The sequence below is a fragment of the Rhineura floridana genome, chromosome 21, assembly GCF_030035675.1.
Source record: "Rhineura floridana isolate rRhiFlo1 chromosome 21, rRhiFlo1.hap2, whole genome shotgun sequence".
Taxonomy (NCBI): domain Eukaryota; kingdom Metazoa; phylum Chordata; class Lepidosauria; order Squamata; family Rhineuridae; genus Rhineura; species Rhineura floridana.
The window spans coordinates 16,570,267-16,596,628 of NC_084500.1; the positions used below are offsets into that span (position 1 = coordinate 16,570,267).

General features: G+C 46.1%; 2 protein-coding genes across 4 annotated transcripts in view; one reads left to right on the forward strand and one right to left on the reverse strand.

Annotated features, from left to right (window-relative positions):
* TRIM37 (tripartite motif containing 37) overlaps positions 1-19,664 on the forward strand; it is a 51,407-nt gene extending 31,743 nt beyond the window's left edge. For all 3 annotated transcript variants that reach the window (XM_061605098.1, XM_061605100.1, XM_061605099.1), the window contains 10 exons: positions 2,467-2,603; positions 3,820-3,914; positions 5,497-5,697; positions 10,045-10,356; positions 12,105-12,236; positions 13,645-13,831; positions 14,879-14,982; positions 17,271-17,432; positions 18,313-18,397; positions 19,014-19,664. In XM_061605098.1, coding sequence (XP_061461082.1) covers positions 2,467-2,603; positions 3,820-3,914; positions 5,497-5,697; positions 10,045-10,356; positions 12,105-12,236; positions 13,645-13,831; positions 14,879-14,982; positions 17,271-17,432; positions 18,313-18,397; positions 19,014-19,017 — 1,419 coding nt within the window. In that variant the 3' untranslated portion in view covers positions 19,018-19,664. The remainder of the gene's footprint in view (positions 1-2,466; positions 2,604-3,819; positions 3,915-5,496; positions 5,698-10,044; positions 10,357-12,104; positions 12,237-13,644; positions 13,832-14,878; positions 14,983-17,270; positions 17,433-18,312; positions 18,398-19,013) is intronic.
* A 631-nt stretch (positions 19,665-20,295) lies between these two features.
* Positions 20,296-26,362, reverse strand: part of PPM1E (protein phosphatase, Mg2+/Mn2+ dependent 1E) — a 105,353-nt gene continuing 99,286 nt past the window's right edge. Inside the window, exon 7 of the mRNA XM_061605101.1 lies at positions 20,296-25,812. Within this exon, the coding sequence (XP_061461085.1) occupies positions 24,752-25,812 (1,061 nt within the window). The 3' untranslated portion in view covers positions 20,296-24,751. The remainder of the gene's footprint in view (positions 25,813-26,362) is intronic.

Here is a 26,362-nt window from a genome sequence, read left to right on the forward strand (position 1 = left end):
AGAGAAGCAATAGCCATGCTGTCCTGGGCAGAGCAGCGCCTTAATCTGTATCGGCGGAATACCTGCAGGGAGCAATGAACGATCGGGCGGATTGGCTCAGCAGATGTCAGATATTCCCAGGGGAATGGGCACTCAACAGAAGCGTCTTCCTGATGGTTCAACAACACTTCGGAAAATTAGAGGTGGACCTCTTTGCCTCGGACACAAACTATCAGATCCCTCGATATTTTGCAAGATTCCACATGCGTGGGGCGGAACAGATAGACGCACTGACGGCGAGTTGGCCACAGCTCCTACTGTATGCGTTTCCACCAACTCCTCTCCTCGCCAGAGTCCTCCACAAGATCAGGAGGGAAGAGGCGCAGGTGGTCCTGATAGCCCCATACTGGCCGAGAAGACCGTGGTTTGCAGACCTAGTCCGGCTGTCTGTCAGAACCCCCCTTCCACTTCCAAATCGACACGACCTGTTACATCAGGGACCGGTCCTCCACCCAGACCCAGCCTGGCTTCAGCTAGTCGCCTGGAGGTTGAACAGAGCAGGCTGTTAGCATTAAATGTTTCACCTGATGCGACAGCAACTATCCTGGCGTCACGTAGGCCATCTACGCTCAGGATATACCAATCCACTTGGGCAGCTTTCCTGCGTTGGTGTACAGCGCATGACACCAATCCTATGACGGCATCCGCACCACATATCCTGCAGTTCCTCCAGGACGGCCTCCACCAGGGTCTACGTCCTAACACCCTCAAACGTCAGCTATCGGTGCTTGCATCCGTTCTATCTTTAGACGAAGGGGTCTCTCCAGCGTCACATTCGCTGCTCAAGAGATTTCTAAGAGGAGCAACCGTTATCAGCGTCTAGTAGTGCACAGATTTCCTTCATGGCACCTCCATACAGTGTTGACCGCACTACAGAAATCTCCATTCGAACCCCTGCAGACGGTTCCTTTGCGAATACTCACCTTCAAAGTCACGTTCCTCATAGCAATCACGTCAGCACGCAGGATATCAGAGATTCAGGCTCTATCAGTGCAAAAACACCTCTGCATTTTCCATAACAATAGAGTTGTACTGAGGATCGACCCTAGCTTCATACCAAAGGTCAGGTCTCAGTTTCACCTGCAACAGGAGATTGTGCTGCCCACGTTCTGCCCAAATCCTAAACACCCCATGGAAAGGGCATGGCACTCCCTCTATGCGAGGAGGGCGTTGAAGGTATACATCAATAGGACAGCTCAATTCCGTAGATCGGAATCTCTGCTGGTATCATTCCATCCTCCGACTCTAGGCCACAAGGTGTCAAACTCAACTATAGCTAGATGGCTAAAGGCATGTATTTCCTTAGCCTACAGATCACTCAGTAAACCCGTGCCACAGGGAATCACGGCGCATTCCACTAGAGCGGCAGCCACAACAGTGGCCTTTTCAGCTAATGCCCCATTGGAGGAGATCTGCAGGGCAGCAACTTGGGCCTCACCTTCGTCGTTTACCCAACACTACAAAATGGACTTATACGCATCTGCGGAGGCCGCATTCGGTCGTAGGGTTCTCCAGCAGGTTCTTCCTCAATAGACCCACCCTATGGCCGAGCTTTGGTACGTCCCACGTGGAGACCTCACTGGCATCCATGAAAGAAGGTACGGTTGGACTTACCGTGAACAGTGTTTCTTCACGGATGCCATGAGGTCTCCACGACCCTCCCTATGAGGGGCTGGGAAATCCATCTGCAGTCTGTGTTATCTGCTCTTACTCTGTTGTTATATCTTCTGATTTGTTCTTTCTATGTTACACTGAGGTGAAGTTCCGAGCTGGTCAAGAAAGAGAACTGGCATCACCTCAGTAAGAAGGGGAGGAGCCAAGAAAAAATTATGACAGGTTCCTGTCTCGAGCTGATTGGGGACTATAACCCACGTGGAGACCTCATGGTATCCATGAAGAAACACCGTTCACGGTAAGTCCAACCGTACCTTCTGCAGCTAATACCACATCCTCCTTCAGAAGAGGAGAATATTGTTTTGGCCACTCTGTACCTCTCGCTTGCTACAGTAAGCAGGCCTTATACATATTAGTCTTGTGCATTCCATGCAGTGAAAGCAAAGCCCAGACTCTGCTTTGTTCTAATGCACAGGACACTAGCAGAGCTCTCTTTCCTTGAATTGGGCCGGCTACCCCCTGAATTCTGGGGGTATGAATGAAGTATTGTGTGTTCCTGGCTTCCAGAGTTCGTTTCTTCTTTCTAGTTAACCAGTTTAAAAAAATAGAGTTACAGCTTTCTCTTCACCAGGATAGCCAACATGGTGCCCTTCAAATGTTGTGGACTCCTTTCCTGTTGGCCATGTTGGCTAGGGCTGATAAAGAGTTGTAGTCCAAGAACATTCAGAGGGCACCACAGTGGCTACCCTTCTTCTACCCTGTACACTGGGTCTGTCTCATTTCAAAGCATTTTTGCATTCTCTGATGTTACAGCATGAGCTCTCAGACGGTGATCTTGATGTCGATCTTGTTGGGGAGGATGAGGCAAACCATCTAGATGGCAGCAGTTCCTCTGCTAGCTCAACAGCCACCAGCAACACAGAAGAAAATGATATCGATGAAGAGACCATGTGAGTGGCAGCAGAAATCTCCTCTCTTCATTCTGCCATCTTCTTTGTTCTCTGACATGGAAGCTCCTTTGTGTTGAGAAAAAAAAATCCTACCCTTCATTGTTGCTGCTCCCTGGGTGGTTAACAACTCATCAAGACAAATAAAATGCTGCGATCAAATTTTAAGCTGCCCAGACTATATGCCATTCCCACCAGTGGAGGAAAATAGCTTCTGAGTTTTGGCTTCCCGTGGAGGCCCACTTTGCTTACCTTGCTACTCTAAAAAAAAAATTTGCTACTTTACATTTGCTTTTCTTTTTTAAAAAAATCATATCACAGTGAGGATTAATGCTTTTCTAAGGTGAGCTGCATTCATATGCACTTATGAATGTTAGGCTTCTTTATAAGGCTGCATGACTATACGGGCAGACTGAATTTGTTCAGATTTAGTTTATTTTGAGTAGGATTGAGCTGTAAATTTGGCTACTGCTAATCCATATGCTTAATCACAGTGTTGGGTAGTTTTTTTAATTGTGAATGTGGCAATAATGATTATGAGGGTTATGCTAACTCTCTCTCAAGCTCACAGTGCTCCATTGCACTGACTTGCATGTGTGAATGTATTTACTTGCGCGCTCTTTCCTCTGAGTGGCCTTCATATGGCTTCTGGGCAGCCTCTCATCCAGGCTGCCTGTGTGGCCAGAAACTTGCTTGAGCCTCATCAGAAGATGGTCGTGTGCTTTTTGGACCATTTGCCATTGCAGATGAAACCCCTTTAGACCACATGTGGGGAACCTTTGGCCCTCCAGATGTTGCTGAATTACAACATCCCTGGCCATTGGCCATGCTTGCTAGGGCTGATGGAAGTTGTAGTTTAACAACATCTGGAAAGTCAAAGGCTCCCCATACTGACTGTAGATCTTTTGTTTCATTTCAAATTCAGTGTTCCCTCCTCTTCTCCAATGGGAAGAGAGGCTTTCAAAAATAGTGAAATGGAAGATTTCCTTCTACCACTTCATTCTGCTGCATTTATAGACTGAGCCTTGGGTGCTAGTACTTGAATTGGATATAAATACATTAGTATATGTGTGAAATAGTGGTTTTATCTCATAAAACAATGAAGCTGTTAATTGGTGCAGTTTAAAATCTGTGAAATTATTTGGAGAGCAAGTGAGTTTTTCAGAACAAGCTTTTAACAGGAGCTCCGTTTTAAATTTTTCTTTAATTTGCTTCTAAGGTCTGGGGAGAATGATGTGGAATACAATCACAACATGGAGTTGGAAGAAGGAGATCTTGTGGAGGAAGCAGCTTCTGCAACAGCAGGTGCCTCAGGTATGGATGGAGACCCCTGTTTATCCCCCCCCCCCAATAAAGCGGCACTTCTGTATGTGGAGCCTGCTCTCCATCTTCCTCTTTCCTCTCACTGCCACGTCAGAGGCAATGCAGAGCTGTGTATTCTGCAGGACTTTCTATTTTTGGAACTGCTGCATCATGTCCCGTGTGTGTGGAGATTATTGCAATGTAAGGCAGTCTTCCCATTGGCTTGCAATCGTGGGAGGTCTGCAGCTTTATTTTTTTTTAGAGGACATTAAAAAGAACATCAATGGAATGCTGACACTTCCCAGTCTGTCTTTTTTTAGAAAAAGAAAAAAGTTTATGCTCTTAAGTAGGGCCAATAATTAATTTCCTCTTGTACTTTTTACTCATTTTCCCCTTGCCGTTAAAAGGGTTGACACCTTCGCTTAAACAGCTGAATGATTTCACTGCATTAATTTCCTTATTAAGGTGAGGGAGGGATGAAATGTATGAACCTCTTAAGCATCAAGTGGAGATACGTTCAAGTGAATAATTCCTTGATGATAAATTTGATTGTAATTCAGACTCAGATTCTTCATCTCTGACTGGGATTTTTAAAGATCTATGAAGGGTTGTTTTTAAATAAGCTCTTAAATGCCATTGCTGGCAAAGATCTGTCAGTTATCTTATGGGGTGGAAGCACTGATGGTGTTGTATTGCAATTCTCCTTATAAGCTGTCTAAATCCTATTGTGGTTCAGATAGCAATCACTGGCATACGACAGTTAAATTATACCTCTGATAGAATTCCTTCTGAGCTAGGAAATTAATTCATATTTAGCTGATTAATACCACCCCCTTTACAGGAACAGAGAGAGAGGTATAATGTCTGCAGAACTAAGTGATTGATTGTGTTCTCTATCTTTTTTCTTTTTAAGTGTTTGCTGTCTGTAAAATCCTCCCTCACTGGTGTCTGTCTAACCCACTCAGTTCTGAGGAATCACCCATTCTGTTAATCGCTTGTTCTTAATTAGCTGCTTTGCCAGAGGCCCTTAGTGCATTTTAATATGGGAGTTGATCTTCCCAATTAAATTAACCTACAGCCAGCAACGGTATACATTGTTTCCCTGCACAGAGTTTTGCACCAGGAGCACTTTGCCTACAGTCCTGTCAGTGCTCACCAGCTGAATTTGGTATTAGGGAGATGGATAGTAACAGTGGAGGCTGGTCCATCAGGGCAGATGTGTCACTGCCCCACCAACCTTAGCCTGCGTTCAGCCAGCCCCCACCTGCTTGCCTGCCTTTTTCCTTGCAGCTATCCAAGGGGTGATGCTGCCTGCCGGCTTCCTCTTCTCCTTAGTGTCAGGGTTGCCCCTTGTAGAACTCAGCAGGGGGAAGGATGGAACAAAATTAGAATTAGTCAGCTCCGCCTATCATTGGCTCTGGCTCCACCTCCTGTTGGCCTCTCTGCCTTCTGCCTCACCAGTCCCAATCGGCAGCAGCCTCTACTGGATAATAACACTCCCTAACTTTACAAGGCCTCCCCTGATCAACATGAAGCGCTTTTGGACACTGGCAAAGGTTTATAAAAATGCTAAGTCTCCTCCTCCTTTTTCCAGGTGGGAGCCATGGCTATCCCGCTGCAAGCAGCCGCATGTCAAGACGGGGAGGAAGCGCCCTGGGCTCTTCTGCCAGTAGCAGCTTACTTGACATAGACCCTTTAATATTAATACACCTGTTGGACCTGAAGGACAGGAACGGGATGGAAAACTTGTGGGGCCTCCAGCCACGCCCTCCTGCTTCACTTCTGCAGAACAGAGGTGAGTGGGTGGAATCTGCTCCCCATCCCCCCCAGTGCTTTCATCTGACTAGGCAAACATTGCAACATGTTCATTTCCCTTGTTTCTCCTCATTTGTGATGCTCCCTTAAGTAATTGGTTTCTCTTAGTGAAGAGTGTTTATTTGCAGCTTAAGGGTTCAGAAAAAGTATTACCACTTAAGTCCAGAGAAATAAACTCCCATTGAAATCAACAGTGGTTAATCTCATGTGATATATTTAGGAGTATGGTGCAAGTTGCTGCCATGTTAATACAATCATCAGTATTATCATGGTGGGACTTTCTGAATGATTTCCTGTTCAGTACTTTTTTTGTGGCGCATTGAATGGTTTTTAAATGTGAAGCAACAGAATGTACATACATCATCCAGTTGTGTGTTTGGGTTGAAATTTTGGCGTGTCTTGGAATTGTCTGGTACAGCTGTGCAAGGCTAGGCTGGTGTCTGTGATAAAGGGTCTCTGTTTGGGAAGTATTTATAGGCTGCACCGATCTGGTTCCCTCATCCCCAGCCCACAAATCAGATCAGCCTTTTCCAATGTTTGGGTCCCCAGATGTTGCTGGATTACAACTTCCATGAGCCCCAGCCAGCATGGCCAATGGTCAGGCATTACGGGAACTGTAGTCTAGCAACATCTGGGGACCCAAACATTGGAAAAGGCTGTTTTAGACTACAACTCCCATCAGCCCCAGCCTTCGTGGCCAATGGTTTGGGATGATGGGAGTTGTATTCTGGAGGGTACCAGGTTGCAGAAGGCTGACCTAAAACCCTGAAGATAACAGAGGGGACTTGCATGAAGTAGGAAGAGGGCCATCCAGAACAGCTAAGCTTGAACTGGATACTAAATACCTTAGGGTTGTATCAAATGTTATTCACACTAAATTAATGGACATGACTAACATACGTTCATTTCAGTGGATCTACTGTGAGTAGAGCTTAGTTGGATCCAGCCCACCGTTTACTAAACTAGTGATGTGGCGTTTGGTTCAGGCCCTTTTGGACAACAGGAAACCTAGCTACAGTGGTGGTAATTCCTGGAGAGTGAGGGAAAGCGGCAGAAAGTATTCTCTGGTCAGCAGGATTGGGGGGGGGATGCCTTGGGTGGCCAGACAAAAAAAGAGGATGAGGCTCTTGCACTTCTAATAATTCCAGCAGGTGTATCTTGCATGGCAAGGAGTTCTCCACGCTCTCCAAAAGATATAAGAGACAAGGCATAAATGACCAAGGACATGGCAGACAAAAGTCTCAAATTGGCATGCGATCCTATTCCACGTCAGTTATACCTGTCATCAGTATGTTTTAATGACAGCCAAATGAGCTACATGTCATCTTTAAAGCCTCACCTGAGCCTTAAGTGAGGGAGGAAAGTAAAAAGGGCTTGACAAGCAAGATCTTTCAGCACAGTGGGACATGTTGCCCATTGAAGTTAGACAGGCTCTGACGCTGTCGGCATTTTATTGAATACTAAAAACTGTCCTATTTGTACAGCCTTTTCCAGAAGGATGAGTTCCCTTGCAGGCAGTATCAGATTTAGAGAGCTCTGTTGATTGTGTTTTTATTGTGGCTGTACACTTCTATGGCATTTTGTAATGTTTAGCAGTTTATAAATATTCCAAATGAATAAATACAGTCCATCCAGGAACCAGTGCAAAGATTGAGAAGGAGAAGGGAAGGAAGTGATGTGAGGGTTACCTGGTCGATGTCTGGAGGTTGTGCCTGTTTCTTTTGAGAGCTCCAGGGCACCCAGCCAAGGTGCCCTCCCCGCTGTGTAACCAGCCCTTTCACCCATCTTCCCAGTTCTGCCCCACAGCAGGTAAAAGAGGAGGGTGGAGAAAGAGCCCAGGGGTGTCATTTAGGCCATGCAAGTAGAAGTTCTTGTCGTCCTGCTGAGGTTTCAGATGCATCAGTATCTCTTGATAGCAAACTGGTTCTATACTCTGCAAAACTAGGAAAACAGACTCGTGTGTTAAATCTCAATGTCAAAGGATCAGTCCCTTTACATAATAAAATGCTAATTGATTTTTTGTATTGATAGCAACAGGTCTCCAGCTATTTAGGAGGCATTAAAAAAACAGGCACAACAAATTCTCTTGATTATGCTGTTTTTGTCCAGTTTTATCCTGGCCATTTCCCAGAGGACACCTTTAAAATTTGCTGAGAATCCCTCCCCCTTCCTATTCTGGAATGATACCCCAATAAATTATTGAGGTCTTATGTAAGTAGCACATGTACATACGTGACTTACATCCCATGAGTATCCAGTTAGGCACTATGAAAACAGAGTGCTGGACTAGATGGGCCCCCTTTGGCCTGATCTAGCAGCCGGGCTCTTCCTACGCTTTACACAAGGCCTCAAATTTCCCAACCAACCTAAGGGAGCGAGCCGATTCAGTCTCTTTTTTTGGCTGCTTGATTCTTCCTGTGTACAAAGGGGTCATAAACAAAAGATACAAGCACATGCAAAGAAACAGAAGAAATCTGTTTTAATTAGCTACAAAATATAAGGGAACAACTAACTATTCTTACCACCACCCCGATAGAGCTGCGCATCTACTGTGGATATACAGATCAGTTTGTAAAACTCCAGAAAAAATAATATGATTGTCTGGCCTGGCAAGCCCTTAATAATACATTACGGTTCTTTTTTTCCTATAGCAGCATACTTGTTGCTCCAGATGTTTAAGATGGCTTTAAGATAGCACACCTGAGGTTCCAGAGGGCAGCGACCTCATCACTGAGAGAGGCAGACATGACCTCAGGCCAACCTTTGCTGTATTTTGATATCTCCTAGCCTTAAGTGGACACTTACCAGAGGAAAGGTGGCTTAACTAGACATGTCCTTCTGTTGCAACAGGCCAGTGAAGGTCAGATGTTCCTCTTGTTAGCCATGAATCGGAAAACATTTACTGTTTGTTTGGGGCTAATTGGCCTGGAGCCCCGATGCCTTGTTTCAGGTCACTTTGAAGCAACCATTTTGTTGACTTAATAGAGCAGAAGAGAAAATGATGATCCATCTGGTACACACAGATACTCTTTTCTTCTCTCCATAACAACGCCTCTCATACTGTCGGCTCTAAAGATAGGGAGGGGAGAGAGAGAGTCTGGAACAGAGCTTGGTTGATTCAGTCTCGCAAAATATAAAGTAGGCTTCGTGTTATTGGTAGGAAGAGAGATGGCTAAGTTGTCCAGATTCTTAAGGAGAGGGACATTGGTAGGCGATGCCTGCTGCCAGGTTAGGAGTTCTTAAAGTTCAGCTAGGAGTATGATGATGATGGGGGCAAACTTCATCACAGCCGCCATCACCATGTTTCATGGTACACGTATCCTGATTCTCTGGGTGGGCACAGGAAGAGATCTGACAAATTACCCCTTGTCTTACTGGAGTGCAGGTTTAAGGGCTTAAATATGCATTCTGATACATATCCACCTGCTTGCTTGCTTATTTTATTTGGACAGTTTCTGTACTGCTTATGTTTAAACAAGACTCTAAGCAGTTTGCAACATAAGTTAAAGCATCTTATACAACAAATACAAAAAAATGCCAAAGAATCTCTACAGTCTATAAAACACAATTAACAACTAAACAGAACATCCTCTTATAGTATCAACATAATCCCTGCACATGAAAATCAACTACAAAAATGAAAGAAAAATTCATAATATACATAGTAATCAACTGAACAAAATATCCTCTAAACATCAGGAAATAAAATTACTAATAAAAATCAAGTAAAAATATAAATTCAGCCCTTTTAAACAACGTTATAGACAATCAGACAAAAGAAAATCAGCTCATTTCCCAACCACTATACATCAGTCATATCATTAAACAAAGCAAAGCGCTTAAACTGCTAGCCCCCTTTGTAGCAATAAACAGTACTTCATCTAACTACCACTGGAAATAGATATCATTCCATTCACTCAAACACATCCTTACAAGATCATTCTGAGCAAGACCAGGGTTTTAAAGTGAGGGCACTTGTGGCTTCTGTTCGCGTTCATCAGTGTCAACACATAGCCACTTTGCGTTGGCTTCCAGCCATACTCACTTCTGCTGTGCAGACTGCATAGCTAATGCTGGTTCTGTACTTATGTGTGGTCTGTACGTCTATCAGACTGGTGAGGTGCCATCACTGAATGAAATCCTGAGCCTTGCGGGTTGTCAGTGCACTTCCCGTTTCTTTAAAACTGCTGTTTGTAATTAGGAGAAGTAACTGGAGGGCAGAAAAGGTCTCCCCCACCTCCAGGCCCAGGTAGATGCTGTCTATGCATTCACCAGAGGCATTCTCTTACTGGCCTTCTAACACTTTTGCCACTTCCTTCCTGTCAAGCATCCTATTCTCTAAAAGAGAGGGACCAGCGGAGGCACCAGGCCATGTGGCGTGTCCCGCCAGACTTGAAGATGCTGAAGAGGTTGAAAAGCCAGATGGCCGAAGTCCGCAGTAAAATGTCAGATGTGAAGAACCAGCTGTCGGAGGTCCGGACCAGCAATGCCACTTCTTCTGACGGGCCAACTGCTTACTTGTTTCCTGGTGACCAGGGCCCCTTGGCTACTTGTGGGACGGAGAGCCATAGCAAGCTGCAAGAACTTGGGAGAGAGCTGCTGACCAAATCATCCCTCTCTAGCTGCTACATACGGAATTGTAAGTGGGTGGGGGGGGGCTTAGCAGACATTTTCTGAAGGATGGGATCTGTCTAGCTTTCTGAGAACAGAAGAGTACAGCCTTTTAATAGCCCAGACATGAGTGCGGCTACACCGAAGGCGACAAAAGGGAATGGTAGTATGCAGACATGGTTCTGCTGGAATGGTTTTTAAGAAACCTCTCCAGTAAGAGGTATTTTAAAAAAACAGATTGCAAGTCCAGCAGCTTGGAAGTCTATACAGTTTTTCAGTTTCAGTTTGACTTTGTAAGGTTTAACTGCTCTTGAGGAGTGTTTTTATCCACGTTTGTGGCCTCCTGGGATTCTAAGAATTCCAGTGCAGGGGAGTGTTGAAACATGCAGGTGTTGACAGTCCAGAAGATATGCAGTATGGTGGTGTTGCGGTTACCTGGCATTTCACACAGCAGGCCTGTGCAATGTGACCAGCCACACCAAGCACATGCCCGCTGCCTCTTATGGCTCTCCAGATGCCCTCCAAGTTTTTGCAGACCTATGTAGGTGAAAAGGTCAAGCTACGTTCTGCTTGATAGACTGCATTGGGCATGCCTGGTGTATAAATAATTCATTAGAATTTAAATGAAGCAAAGCTTCAAACAGATTGATTTGATTTATTACAGTCATAGACCAATAGAAATGGACACAAACAGGGTCATTTACATAATAAGAGAACAGACAGAGGAGCCGAAAGGGATTTCTTACTTTACCATCTGCTTTCTAACTTATATTAGAATTTAGCTGCCTTTTTCAGCAATGTAGGAATAATCACTTATACAATCAGATAACAGAATTTCATTGGATCTTTTGGGTAGAGTTCTTAACAAAGGAAGAATCAGCCTCCCGTTCCGGGCTTCTTACACAAAATGAAATATAAAAGAACATGACCCACAGATTTTCTCTCCTCCCCCCCTCCCCCCCCCCGGCAGTTCTACAGCAGCGAAGATGTTCATTGAGCAGAAACCTCTTGGTCAGTTAGTAAAGCAGAGGGCAGAACATTAAAATGAGTGAGCCTTAATGCTCCCCTATATTTGTAAATAGGCTCTGCACATATGAAGCTGTGGCAATTCTGTAATTTGGAGTGTTAATTCAAGAGTAGTGGGGAGCAAGACTCAGCTGCAATTCTTAGATGGTGTAAATATAGGTCTGCTAATCTCCAGGGTAATAAATCCTTGAATTAGGGAGGAGCCACTTGACGTACATATGGAACCTAAGCTGCTGCCTTACCCAGGTAAGGCAGTTTGTCCCTCCAGCTCAGTCTTGTCAACAGCAGCTCCCCAGCAGAGGAGGGTCTTTTCTGTCGGTGCTTCCTGAAGATACTTTCAGCTAGAGACACCTGAGATTGAACCTTCTGCATTCAAAGCATGTGTTCTCCCGTTGAACCGTAGCCTCTCCCTAAGCACTCTGTGGTCTCCCAGACCCCAGAATTGGAATAACGAGGCTTTTAATCAGTTTAGATGGTGGAAGTACCATTAGGTGTTCAGCTTTGAATACTGAGTAACTTCAGATGTAGCACCAATTTTAAGCGATAGGGAGCAATTAATCTTGGAGAGTCAGCAGAGCATGAGGGGAGGCTTCTCCTAAGGAAGGGAAGGTCCATCTCCCAAGAGCCTTTTGGGGTGCTATCCTGTTTTCAAAGTCAAACATGAAATATGTGATGATGACAGCATTGGTCAGCATGTCTTTTCTCCTGGTTATATTGATATTGCAGGCTTATCTTTTTTAAATTTTGCAGCCACAAATAAGAAAAGCCATTCAACCAAAGCTAGTCGAACAGGAGCAGCAGGCAGCTTGTCTCTGCGAAGAGCAATGGATTGTGGGGATGGACATCTTCACTTAAAGGGAGAATGTCAGATTTCCTTTGAAGGTATAAACTGGGCAACTCATAGTCTTATAAGTGTGTGTGAGAAATCCCTGGTCATTAGGAGATTTGGGGCAAGGTGTCAGCAGTATATTCAGGATACCCAGCTCTGTTTCTCTATAACATCTGAATCGGGAGAGGGTGTGCAAGCCCTGGGCTGGTGCCTGGACTCTGTGCCCTTCAGATGTTGCTGGACTACAGCTCCCACCCTCCCTGAACACTGGCCATGCTGGCTGGGGCAACTGATAATTGGTCAGTTGCCTGCTTTGGATGGGGTCATATTCCCTCTGAAAGAGCAGGTTCATAGTCTGGGCGTGCTCCTGGATCCATCTTTGTTGCTAGAGGCCCAGGTGACCTCAGTGGCTAGGAGTGCCTTTTACCAGATTCAGCTGCAGCTATTTCTGGACCGGAATAGCCTGAGTACTGTTGCCCATGCACTGGTAACCTCCAGGTTGGATTACTGCAATGCGTTCTATGTGGGGCTGCCCTTAAAGTTGGTCCAGAAGCAGCAGCTGGTGCAAAATGTAGTGGCACAACTGCTCACTGGGGCAAGGTATCGCCAACAGCCCCGCTACACTGGCTGCCCATTAGCTAGCAGGCTAAGTTCAAGGTTCTAGTTTTGGTGTACAAAGCCCTATACAGCTTGGACCAGGATACCTGAAAGACTGTCTTACCCCTTATATATCCAGTCGATCACTGCGCTCTGCAGGTGAGGGCCTCCTGCAGATACCATCTTATCAGGAGATTTGTTCCGCGCAACATAGAAAGCAGACCTTGAGTATAGTGGCACCTACTCTCTGGGATTCCCTTCGCTTAAATATTAGACAGGCTCCATCTCTCTTATCTTTTTGGTGCCTACTAAAGACCTTCCTCTTTCAGCAAGCCTTTCAAGTAGAGACCTTATCCAACTCTGTGTCTGTGATGGAATTGCTTTTTAATATGTTTTTAAAGATGTTTTAATATGTTTTAAAGTCTTTTGTTTTTAAGATGTTTTTAGTGTTTTTGTTTGCCACCCTGGGCTCCTTCTGGGAGGAAGGGTGGGATATAAATTTGATGAATAAAATAATAATTAAATGAAATAAACTACTGTATATGGATGTTCCGAATGGCTGTTTAAGACCTAACACAATAGAACAAGGGAACCCAACATGGTGCCCTCCAGATGTTTCTGGACTACAGCTCCCCCCTCCCTGAACATTGCCATGCTGTGTGGTGGTTTGTGGGAGTTGGAGTCCAATAACATCTGGAGGGCACCCCGTTGGCTATCCCTGCGACAGAACGTTGTTATTCATGCTCCAGATCACCCGCTGAATCCAGGGCTGACAAAGTGCCGGCTTTGTTGTTTGCTGCAATATTGGAAGCCCCTCGTTACAACGTGAGTATCCCCATAACAAACTTGCCTTGCTTCCCATAGGTTGCCCGGGAAACTCAAAGCCCAGCAGTAGGCATGGCTCCCCCAGGGCCTTGACTAGCAGCAGTGCCTCAGAGCTACTGTCTAAGCCCGAAGACAGGCAGTGTGAAGTCTCTGGTCCTGACGTGGGTGCGTCTGTCTTCAATGGCACAATGCCTGTGGAAAAGGCCAGGAAAGCAGCTGCTGTGGGGTGAGCTTATGTTGCACCATTGAACCGGCTTATGGCTTCAAGAAGATCATCTTTTAGTCCCGCCTTGTTGCTTTCATGCCATATTCTTCTACTTGGGGCCTGTCTCATTCCCACCCCACTCCCGCTCTGCTTTTCACTCTTGGAGTGAAACTGGCACCTCTAGATCTCTTCACTGCTAATATTGTTACCTGCCTACAGAAAACCACCAAAAGTGAAAAGCAGCCCATGGTTTTCTCTGGTGGCTGAAATGCAAATTCTGCAGGCTTTGCAAAAAGAAAAGAAAAGTGTATGCTCTGCCTGCTGTACTTTGTGTTCCTGGTACTTGTTAGCCTGGTTCAGTGAGGTCTAGTGCTGTGCTTAAAGGGGCGGTATTTGCAGGGGGCAATTTGGTGGATGGTCCTTTGGAAAAGACAGGTAGCCCTCTAATGCTGGGGTCCCCAAATTGGACCCTGTGGCTACCATGGACTCTCAGCCCTCAGATACCCCCTTTTTAAAACTGAGTTTATTTGGATGGGCCTGCTCTTTTTTCTGTTTTTGGTGTGTGTGTGTTAGGTATGTTGCCTGTTTAGAAAGGAGTTTTTGAGCATCACCAGGTTTTCTTCTGTGAAATTAATATTTTTTTGTGCCCATGAAGGTTTCTTACAATTTCCAAACATGCCCCCAGGTCCCAAAAAACCTCTGCAAGCCAGATGCTGGAACCTGCAGGAGGGGAGAGCTGCCATTGTGCTCAGGCCCTGCTTGCGGCCTTCTCACTGGGGCATCTGGCTGGCCACGGAGACAACAGGGTGCTGGACTAGATGGGCCACTAGCCTGATCTGGCAGAACTCTTCTTACAACCTAATGTTCTTATTTAAAAGTTTGGGCATGGAAACTCTACTTTCTGGACTTGCTAACTGTTTGGATGGATTCAGATTAACCCCAGCAAACATGAACCTTTTTAAATAACGAAAGCTTGACATTTTTGACAGTCCTCATGTAGCACTAAACATCCTTGGGCGCTTTGCAACAACCTACCTTGCCTTCTCCTTTTTTGTCCAATTCAAATAGATGCCATGTGGAAACAATAGAGCCGGCTGACTTGGAACACAACACTGAAGCTGGGGAGTTGCAGGTGGAGCTCTCTGATGGCGCTTCAGCAGGTGCAGAAGAAGGTAAACCTAATCCTCTTTTGTGTTCTGGAAAGAAGGGGCCCAATAACCTAAAAATGGGGGAATGGCTGTTCAAATGCGTTATGGACCCAATGTCCTTGTCATTTAGCCAGATTCAAGTATTGCAAAGCTTAAGAAGCAGCTGCAGTTGTCTATAAATGAACCTTCCACCTTTTACAATTCATCGCTTGTTTGGAATCTTGCAGGTCGCTAGCTTAAAAGCTGAGCTGTACTCAGTAGCTTTCTTGGTGGGTGTGAGGTTGAATTAGTACTTGCAGTTGGTGGTCTGAGGTGGGCGGGGGCTTTGTCACTTGCCTTGCATGCAGAACCCTAACCTGTCGTTGGCCCCTGCAAAGAGAGCCTGTAGCATATCCTCTGAACCCAGGAGGCCCCCTGGTTCAGTCACTGACATCTCCAGATAAAGTGGAACTTTGATTGGAAGGGTGGGGGACCCTTCCCCCCCCCCCACCCTTGGGTCCTTGGGGGATCCACTTCCACTCTTGAGGAAGCTGCCATGGTCTCACCCACTATGAGGTGGAAAGGTATGTCTAACCCAGCCTTTGCCAACCTGTTTTGGAAGAAATTTCTACTTAAGCACTGAGGTTCGGGCATTGTCTTTGGAAAACATTTTCCCATCTCTCACCTCGGTTCTTCCATCTTTGAAACAGGAATTCATGGCTTACCTCGTAGAAAGATGTTGTGTGAAAGAGTAAAGGGCTTATTCAGCTCTTGAGCGGTGGGCTCCGGTTGCTGCATATTCCTCTCAGTGATGACTGGGGATCTTCCTGCGCCTTCAGAATGTGCTTAAAGCAAGCTTAGCAGCAGCGGGGAAATTTTGCCTTTCCCTATGGAAACGAGAGGCCACCCTGAGGCACAGAATAGATTGTGCCATTTGGAAGATCCCGGCCCCACCACTCTCACACACTTTTCTTACAAAGAGCTGCCTTCTGCCCCTGCAGTCATTTGAATTTTAATATGTGATGAATGCTGCCTGGAACCAGCACTGAGGTGCCAGCATCCACCGCTGTTACCTGTTCCGGGCAGCCTTGTGTGGAGGCGTTGCAGGGTGTACGTCTGACATCAAGCTGAAATTCCTTCTTAGTCACTCTGCTTTGCCATTTGGCTGTCGTAGGAGGCAGCAGGAAGAAGGCAGGCACGCTTTTTTTTTTTTTAAGTTGCATTGTGGAAAATCCCAGGGAAAACTGCATTTGTTGCTTAATTTCCTTTTTGATAGGGGAATTGGTGGTAGCGGAACCTTTTTAGTTTGGGTTTTTGTAGCCACAGTGATTGAGAATGTTGGTGGTTCTCTGTTAACATGTAAGGACAAAGTAAATTGGGAGCCTGGTGTCATAGCACAATGGTCTGGACTAGGGAAACCCCACTCGGATGTTTAGCTTCTCTTTGTATGTGAAACAGAGTACCTTCCTTAAAAGAAGCCCTTTTGTGCCTTGGCCTAACTGTTGAAACACCCCAGATAATGCTTTACAGCCTGTGTGTAATCTGGAGTATTGTCCTGACTTGCAGGGTCATGCTTGGTGAAGCTGGTTGGTGTGAACCTGCTTGAAGAGGTTATGACGCTGCCTTTGGCTGCTAAATATAGATAATGTTTTCACTTGGAAGCTTTTATAAAAAGTGGTTTGCTGATGGCGAGAGGGCAGGCTGGCCGCTGGCTACTTGTTGCAGAAGGCAGCAAAGACTGTCATTAGGTGGATTTCCTGAAGTTAGAGTAGAAAAGAGATTAAGTTGGTCTGCAGTGAAAACAACATGTGGCTAACAGTGCAGTCCTAAATATGTGATCTTGATGGATTTTCCTTTTGAATGCACTGAGGATTGAGTTGTATGCCGCACATGTGGAACCTTGATATAGAGAAAAAGAAATATGGATCACCTTTCAGCTGAATTCTCGTTACAATGATCCACCTCTCTAATAATTGCCAGTGTGGTTGGTTCTGGCTGCTGAGCAAGCCCCATCCCCCGTCCCCCAAAGTATGTGTTAGCCTCCAAGAGAACCTAAGAATCGCTTTGCTGGGTCACACGAGGGGCAGGCTGGCCCAGTCACGGAGGCTGGCGCTCATAGCAGCCAGGACCAGCAACGAATGCATGTTCCATTAAATGATTTTATTTTTCCAAGGCTGCATGTTGCCTCCTGGGCCCACTGCAGGGGCTGGGAAGCTTGAGTGGTTTTGTAGAGCCCCGTTGCAGAGAACAAACCTGTTGGCACCTTTTGGAGAGCAATTCCTGGTTTCTAAGCTGTCTGTTCTCCTCCTCCTCCTCCTCCTCGCTGTGAGCAGCTGGGCTTTGCCAGAAGCACGTCCTTCACCTCCTGCCGGGCATGAGCAGCGACAGCGACATTGAATGCGACACTGAGAACGAAGACCAGGAGGATGGGGAAGCTGCTGGGGCTGCTCCAGATGTCTTTGGTCAGGCATTCCAGGCCCAGCCTTCAAGTGACGGTAGGTGGGGAGGCTCTCGAGCAGGGACCAGGGCTTGAGAAACCCCAGCACCAAGACCAGCCTTTTTCCCCATCTGGGGCCCTCCAGATGTTTGGACTGCTGCAGCTGTGTTGGCTCAGGCTGATGGGAGGAGTACTCCAAACATCGGGAGGATATCAGGTGGGAGAGAAGACCGGCCTGGACGTTGGACATGCTTGCTTAGCTCTTCCATAGCTTGGTGAGCTTTTGGCTGCACGATGCTGCTGCTTCCTCGTCTCTCCATCTCCTCCCTGCTGCTCCTCCTGTGTCGCACTGGCCACCTGTGTATCGTCATTACACCCTTGGGTTCTGCGATACGCCTGTTCTTTAAACACTTGACTTTGTACCTTTCCTAGCTGTGAGGGCCAGAGGCCTCCCGCCTCCCCAAAAGAGGCAGTGGCGGTTCTGTTGACTCCGTGGACAGTTGCCTTGGCCACTCTGCACAGGCTGATGTGTTGCTGCCCACTCTCTTGCCGGAAGGACCACAGGGTTGCTTATGCAGCCTGGATGAGCACAGTAGGGTGGAGGCTGCCTCTGGCATTTGCCCTACGCTTAAGTCTACTTCACGCAAGGCCAACATGCCTACCCGTATCGTGTAGGGATCCTGGAAGGAGAGTGGTTATATGCAAGCACAGTGGTGAGCATATTGCCAAAAGTGGCATTGGTACAGTCTAGGTACATCAGTTTCCCTCACTGCATGTTGAGGGAAACCTGAAGCAGCCCCAGTGGCTTATCATGGGCTGATTGCATTAAATGTAATCCCCCCTTGCCTGCTTTTCCTGATTTTATTTTGTTAAAACTCTGCTTTTGGTATGCTGTGCATGTGTGTTTTGTATTCTAAGCTCCAAATATTTGTATTCAGCCTTAGAGCTATGCTCAGTTTTTCCGGAGGGTGACCAAATAGGCGCTGAAGACCTCCCTTTTGCCACTGGAAAGGACAGCACAAGGTAAATGAAAATAATTTGTTGGGCTACATGTTTTCATGTGACTTAAAGTCTCGTTGTGGCAAATGACTTCATTGACCCCTGATACTCTCATGAACTTTGATTTGGGACCTGTGAACTGAGACAACTGCCAGAGAAACTGCAATTTTGGTACCAGCAACTCACTCCCTGAGTGACGTTTTGTAATGCCTGGAGATTTGGTGGGCTTTCCCTGTTCTGTCTCCTTGTCTGCCAGACTTTTTTTTTTTTGGGGGGGGGGGGGGAGACCTGAAGTCTAAGGTGCCAATTTTGGGTCAGTGCCCCCTTTTGAGGGTTCCTCTTTCTATGCATCCTCAGGAGAATGAGATCTTGCTGAAGTATCGCAGTGCAGCTCTGCCCCAAATCAAGGCCTGTTCACATTACCACTGAAGGAGATACAAGCTGTGCCCAGTACTCCTTGTTTTGTTTTTTCCATTTTTATTCCTCGTTCTAGTCTTGTGTTCAGCTAAGGTTGACTTTTTCCTTTCTACAGAGCGCGAGCATATTTAACTCCTGTCTCTTCTCTTTACTCCCCCACCCCCTCGTTGGGTTGAGGTGAGCTACGTCTGATAAGAAATCTCTCCTTCTGTCTCTGGCCCAGGTAGAGCGTTTGGCGTAGGGGCTCCCCGGAGTTGGATTAGCATTCACTAGCCTGTTGGAGGCGGCAGAACGCAGCATCACAGGGTCCTGCTCAATTCACCCATTTGTTGCTCCTCCCATTCCCTTCCCTGCTGAACATCCAGCTGAACAGCTTTCCTGGTCCTGCTTGGTACAAACCTGCACCCTGCGGGCCTGTAAAAGGCACCGGAGCCCCCGCTATGCTCTTCGTGGCGGAGAAGTCTGGGAGAAAGGAATGTGCCACACACACACCCGCCTCTATATGGTATGGATTGACACTAAAGCTGTTACACTTCTGAGTCCTGAGCTACACAGTGAGTTGAGCCGCTCCTCTTCCTCCCCTCGCCCCCCCAAGCCATTAGCCCAATTTTGGCCAGTTGTAAACACTTGTTGCCAAACTCGTCTGCTACTGTGCATTGCATTTGAGCTGCTAAAAGTGCTCTGTGAAGCTATGCTGAAATGGCCGTTTTCTTTTAAGCATGAGTTACTGTATAAATGTTTGGTGTGTCCTCCTGAATGTTGTACTTAATGGAAGGATTTACTCTTAAATGTCATTTTAACTGCTGTAAAAATTCATACAGTTCCGATGAAAATGGTTTGCACTTTTAATTAATAAAATGAACATGGAAATGACTGTGCTTGTGCAGTTTAAGCCACAAACATTGGATTGAAAAGGAAAGTGTGTGTTGGATGGGGAGGCCAGATCGTATGCAAGAAGTATCTCTTCAAATGCCCTAAATGTTTAGAATTTGGTGAATGAAGAGACTACAGTGCCTGAAGCAGAGAATGATGTGTGTTCTTGGGATTCCATATAAATATAGCATGTGATTAACATGTCTAGGGCTGGTCTCCTTAAATAGGTAAACCTCGCCACTTCCCCAGCCAATTCATACACTTGTTTTCCTCTTGATTTCTTGGACACAGCAGCTGGAACTCTAAGATCCCCCGACCCAGATTCCTATTGCCCACATTCGACACAAAGGGGTGACGTTTTCTCTTGAAAATGTAGTTTGAACCAGGTAAGGGCAGTAACTAAGTAGCCTTTGGTTCCAGTATTCCAAAATATCAAACCATGTGCAAGTTTCTCTTGTGATATTTTCAGTTGGAACATCAAGACTGGGCTTAATGACAGATTCGAAGTCCTGCTGCCTGACGTGATGAGATTTTTTCCAGTTTAGCTCCTTTTGAGTGAGTTTTATTTTCTTCCCTCTTCAGAAAAAGTGGTTATTTGCATTGAAATAAGTAGACAAGAGATTAATGTTTGCTGTTTTATTAAGATATTGGTAGAAGTTGAACATAGTCCTTACCTTTTGCGAACAGCATTAATAAATAAAATATGGCTAATACATGATTCCTACTGAACTTGTGAGCTATAGGAACAACGTTGTAAATGGGTCCCAACAGAGTAGTAAAGTCATTTATATTAAGCTGACCCACTTCATTAGTTTTTATGACAGCATAAGTATCTTTCAACAGGAGCTCAATAATAATACACTTGGCATTCTTAGGAATGTGCCATTCTAACATTTTAGTAATAAGGATGAATCTCAGCTGGCTTCCCCCAACCTAGCCTTGTTTAGACTCGCCCCACTTTTAGAAAGAAAAATGCAGCAACAAAAGGGTAAGTAAAACAAATCAGTTTATATTGTTAAACCAACCCTTGTGATTACTTGTATAGTACTTCACTGTTTAATACTGGCAGTTATAAGAGACTAGTGTTTAAAGTAATGTTGAAAATGACTTTGTCACTTGTACGTATGAGCCAATAAAGCATGGCTTTCTGTATATGAGCGATTTGTGCCCACTTTGCTCCTCCTCCTTCACAGTGGCAGGAATTAAGTGATGACCCTTGGCTTAGTGTTAGGGATGAACCAGGCAGGGATCACGGTTTGTTTTGCTCCTAGCAATTCCTGATCTGTAGCCAAGGGTTCTTCTTGACTTGCTGATCACAGAGCAAAACATGAGTCCCCTGGTTCAGACGTAACACTAAGCCAGGGGGTTATGAGCTGTTTCCTCCGAGCGGGGAGGAGACAAAACAGCCCTGGAAGGTGCGTTCATGGTAAGCCACGAACTGTGGCTTACTGTGATGTGCAAACCAGGCCATTGTTCACACAACCCATCGGTGCAAAACGTTCAGTCTTCTCCTGTTAAAGGGTTTATGCTGCAGAGAGAAGAGGCACGTAGCCCTAACTTATAGGCATGCCCAAAGCGACCGTGACCTCTTCTTGCTTCTCTTTATGCATGAGAATGAGCTACATTTTGGCAGAGCTATGACAAAATTCAGTGTAGGGAAAGGGCTGCTTGAACTGCAGCTCTCGCTTGTCAGGGTGAATATAATCTGCAAAGTTGTTTTAACTGAATGTTCTAGGGAAAAGAGTGTTGTGCCTCTGCGACAGTAGAATACTCTAAACAGAAGGCATGTAAAAGGTAATGCTCGACTAGATGAGACGGAAGGCTCTGAATTTAAAGGTATTACTAGCAAGGGGCAGCTGCTACAAGCCCCAAGGCGCAGGCACAAGGCCAACATCAGGAAAGGGCATTCTTTTCCTCCTAGAGCCTGTCTTGACTTCTTGAGCCAGGAAGTGACGGGGCAAAGAAGAGAGTGCTCTTCCTCCCTGCGTGCCCCGCCCCAACCGTGCTGAGTAGGGGAGTCTGCTCCCTTTCCTGAGTGGGCGGGCGGGCGCCTTCCTGACTTCCAAACTAACAAGGGCAATTTGTTGGCACTTCAACGTATAAACATTTTCCTTGTACAACTGTTAGTGCAACTGAAATAGATTAATGGCTTGCTGTGCTCTGCTGCTATTCCATTTCCTGCAACAGGAGACATTCCTCACAACTCTATATTTAAAGTTGGAGACAGGAGACTATGGGAGAGGGATGAACAGCATCCCTTTGATCCTCACAGTGAATAAGCTCACAACAAGCAGGTTTTGAACAGCCTGGGGAAAGGCAGTCTGGAGTCTTCTGTCATCACCAACTGCCACCACTACTTGTGGTCCTACACAACGCATGCAGCTGATGCAGACTGTGTGAACTCAAGGGCTACTTCAGCTCTTTATTGGAAAGGTTTCATTATGCAGATGTCACCACTATTAAAATACACAGATTTACAAAACACTTTACAGACAACCAACATTAACCGTTAATAAATACAGTTAAGATATCTATTTTTTTTGTACATTCTCACCAGCCAGAGAATCAAAATACAAGATACAGAACACTGAGAGATCATTAATTAAAAAGGGGAGCTTATTGCTTACGTCAGCAAGCAGCAAATGAGGGCACAGGAGTTTGAACTGAAGAGAACTATGTCCTATCACCAGTGGCATTAAGAGAAAAACACACAGCATGTCACAAAGCACTTTTTTTGCCTAGTGTGTAGAATCGAGCAGCTTATATTGGACCAAGAACAACTACTTTTAAATATGTATTCTACCATGGTTGAAGACGTGCCTCACAAATGGATCCTACATACTTCTACCACTATGTAATGAAAGATGAACACTTTCTAGTTGTAACAATATTTTGTACAGGACCACACTAGGAATGAACAGGATGAGCCGCAGATAATACATGTATGAATCCACACAGGTAGAGTTCTGCTTCTTCTTTTTTTCTTTTTTTTTAAATGAGCCAGTACTTTCCAATTATGCCTGCATGTTGGGAAGAGGTCAGAACACATTTGCACCATTTTGGAATTTCTTCAAAGAACTGTGCTTTTCCCCCTAGAAGGATGCGGTAGGAGAGAACTGCTGCTGCGCTGGTCTCAAAGCAGCAATGGCCTGGCAGTGGAAGCACTCGCGGTGCTCTTCTGCAGTTCCTCATTCCCTTAGTAACACTTGATTTGTAACACCACACACCTAAGGCTTCCTGATAAGTGGGAAAGTGCTAATTTTGGTTGCCCCCTCCCCCACAGAGAGTAAAGCTGGGGCATTGTAGCTGTCTGCCCTTCTAGTTTCATCAAGTTGGTTTAAGAAGTTGGGTCACTCAATGAAACAATTCAGAATAATTTCCTAATTCTCTGCGTTCCTAGTCATTGTAAATGACCAGTTTTGGGAAGGGCTGTAGCTCAGTGGCAGAGCACATGCAGAAGGTCCTCAATTCAGTCCCTGGCACCTGAAACCCAGAGAGCCACAATGCTAAACCAGACGACCAAGGCTCTGGCTCGGAATGAGGCAGCTTCCTAAGCACTGATACCAAATTGCATCCAGCAGTGATACCATTCGGCTAAAACGTAATCCCCACTGAATTATCTAATGTATTCAGATCTGTGTAAACTGCCTTATCGTTTAAGGTCATTCAGGCAAATGTTAGCAACTGGGAGACCTAACATACTGTCTGTCCCTGATTCATCTCTATTCTAGCTACTGTACCCATTCAATGCTAAAACTGGTCTATTTTTTAAAAAAATGTTTTTAAAAACTTTTTGCTCATTAAGAAGGACAGACAGTTCTCATACTCACCCTTCCTTCCCAAGCAACTGACAGCCCAGAGCTCATCTAGTCTCCCTCATTTTGCAACTGCTGCTAAGAGCTGGCTTGGCTTCGTCCCACTTTTCCATCCGCTTACAGTCCCACGGGCTCGCCCTCGTCGTTTCACTTCATGACTCTGTGTGGCCACAGAAAGAGACCCTGAAAGTAGCTAAGCCAAAGATGATTGCTCCACTTCACCTTCTGGGTGGATTCTGGGGAAGGGAGAACTGATGACAAACTCCACCACCAAAAAAACTTACAAGCAAGTTGCTGGCTGCATCAGTTCAGGGGACAACGTATCTGAATCTGAACTAAGTTTATATCAGTTTGACACCTGAGATAAATTAGGGACTGGGGAGGACACGGCAGCGGGAAGATTTAACCACTACTATTGTTAGATGCAAATAGTTGTAACATTATTACTTTTTCTGTTTTAAAAGACTAAAATGTCACTAAGCACCCCAAAAAACTCCAAGCTACTGACATTCCAATATACTTTTAACTTCATCCACAGGAAATGATCTTTAAAAACTACAAAAAATTAGCATTCCCTCCTTTTTTATGTTACACGGGGGGGGGGGGGGAGTTGAAGGTTGAGTATATGGTTTGATTGGAGTCTTATTAGATATACAACAGGGGCTAGGAGTCCTCAAGTGCTAAATTAACCCCCCCCCATATGGCTTTTAATAATGTACCTGCAAAGCACCCTCTGCTTTCCCTAATTGCTCTTTTAACTTAAAAAACCACCCCACCCCCTCCAACCTGGGCTAATCGCATCTTCCTGCCCCCTTCCCTCTACCCCACTTACAAAAACTGGCTGGTTCCAAAAACCAGATCCTTCTGATAATATTGCTCCACAGACTTATCTCAAAACAGGTTTCACTTTGTTGTTGTTGTTGTTGTTGCAGTCTCTCTTTAAAAACAGCACTTTCCAGTCTAGTCCAGTGTGCCACTGTCGGTATTTAGTTCCCTTGAGCAAGATGAAGCTATAGATACACACTATGTGTGTGCGTGTGAGAGAGTGTTTGTGACATTGCTCAGAGAGGGAGAGAAAGACTGGCACTCCAGCCCCTCCCCTTTGTTTTTTTGGAGACGGAAACACTTGCAGGATCTATTTACATGAGTGGAACATTCCACAATCACATTGTTCTGAAATGCTCACTCTTTTTAGTTTACTTCTCCTTCCGTGAATGCCTAACCTAAACTATTTGGAGAGGATGGGGCAGAGGGGGGGATACAAAGGAGCCTGTTATTTTGTACAGCTCCAGAGAGGCCCAGGGCCTGGTATACAGTGACTCTGCCTTGGCGGCAGCAGCAGAACGCTCTGGCCATGACCCTGCTGACAACTGGAGAAGCCCTGCCAGAGCCGGCTCCTTATCAACTTGTTGCTACGGCCATTCGCACCGCTAGGCGAGCATGGAGCTGATCCTCCTGTGCGGGAAAGCAGCCTGTGCTCAAAGAGAAGCATGTGGAGCTTTGGCTTCAGTCTGGCTAGTCGCCGCCACCGCTTTGTGTCACAGAAGTGAAGGGGAGAGAAAATGGAAGCTCTTTTCCCCCAAGATTTGAAGCGTCCACCTTTCAGCCCGGTGGGGATGCTGTACTCGTGTGGGCTTGCAGAGCCAGAAGCAAGAGAGATGAGCTGCTGTTCCTGGAGGCTGCTCTGCCTGCCTGCCGAATTGGCCACTGTCTTGTTCTCGGCTGATGCGCCCTGACCCAGGGATGCTCTCTTTGGTGCACCAGCCCTGAACCACTGATCTGAGGACACGCGCTTGGCACTCTGAAGTTTGCTGGCTTCCGTTTTCCCCAAGTCTAAATAGCCTGGGTCTTCCAACACATTGATTCTGGTACCTGCGCTCAAGGTAGTTCTGTCTGTGAAAGAATCCACTCTCCCATCGTATCCCAGATCCGCAGGCGCGGAGGCCTGGTGCTGAGGCCACGGCCTCTTGCAATCCCCGTGGTTTTCTTTATTGTCACCGTGGTCTTCTTGCCCGCCTTGGAAGGAGTTCTCTGTCCACTCCGACTCCTCGCTCATGCTGACGGCTGCGCTCATGTCCCTGAGAAAGACCACAATGACGGTGATGTTGTCGCTGGAGCCAGCGTCTCGAGCCGATGCCACCAACTTGTGTGCCACCATGCTGCTGTCCCCGTTGTTCTCCTTCAGGTGGTCAGCCACCACTTTCACGGCTTCGTCAGGGCTCATCGTGTCATAGAATCCGTCGCAGGCTAAAATGAGGTAGTCTTCAGATCCATCCAGAACTACGGAGGCAGAGTCTGCATCTCCACAGATGTATGGCTTGTGCTCTGCGTCACCTGGAGCGGTGGAGAAAGACAGCCAGAGGTTTAGGTAGCTGCCAGGCTGGAGTACCTCAGCGAACTCTCTTTGCATTTCCGCACAAGGCAGCGGAACTGCTGGGAAAGGGAAGGCAGCCTGTTCCCTAATGTGGACAAGAGCTGGAAAGCTCTTATGTGGGGCTCAAAACTCTCAGCCTTTTATTAGATTTGTCAGGTTTCTAGCTCTCCTTTGATGTGAAAGCCAGGACACACACTTGAAGGGGACAGCAAATTAAAAAGGCCAAGTGAATCGAGGGATGATTTGGAATCCTGTGGTTTCTAAGCTCCTGAGGCGTGGGAGGCCCAGTAACCCACCGTTAGGGTGGTGTTGTTTTAGGCAGAAGAGGTAAGCAAGTCAGATTTGACCGGCAAAGAGGGGATTCCTGCATATGAAAAGCAATGACAATCTGGATACAGAAATGAAAAAAAGGCGCCACTTTTGCCTTGGTTCTAAGTGTAGCATGCTATCTTGCTCTCATACTTTGCTGGTAAATGAGAATTGTACTACTACAGCACGGTGCTGTAGCAC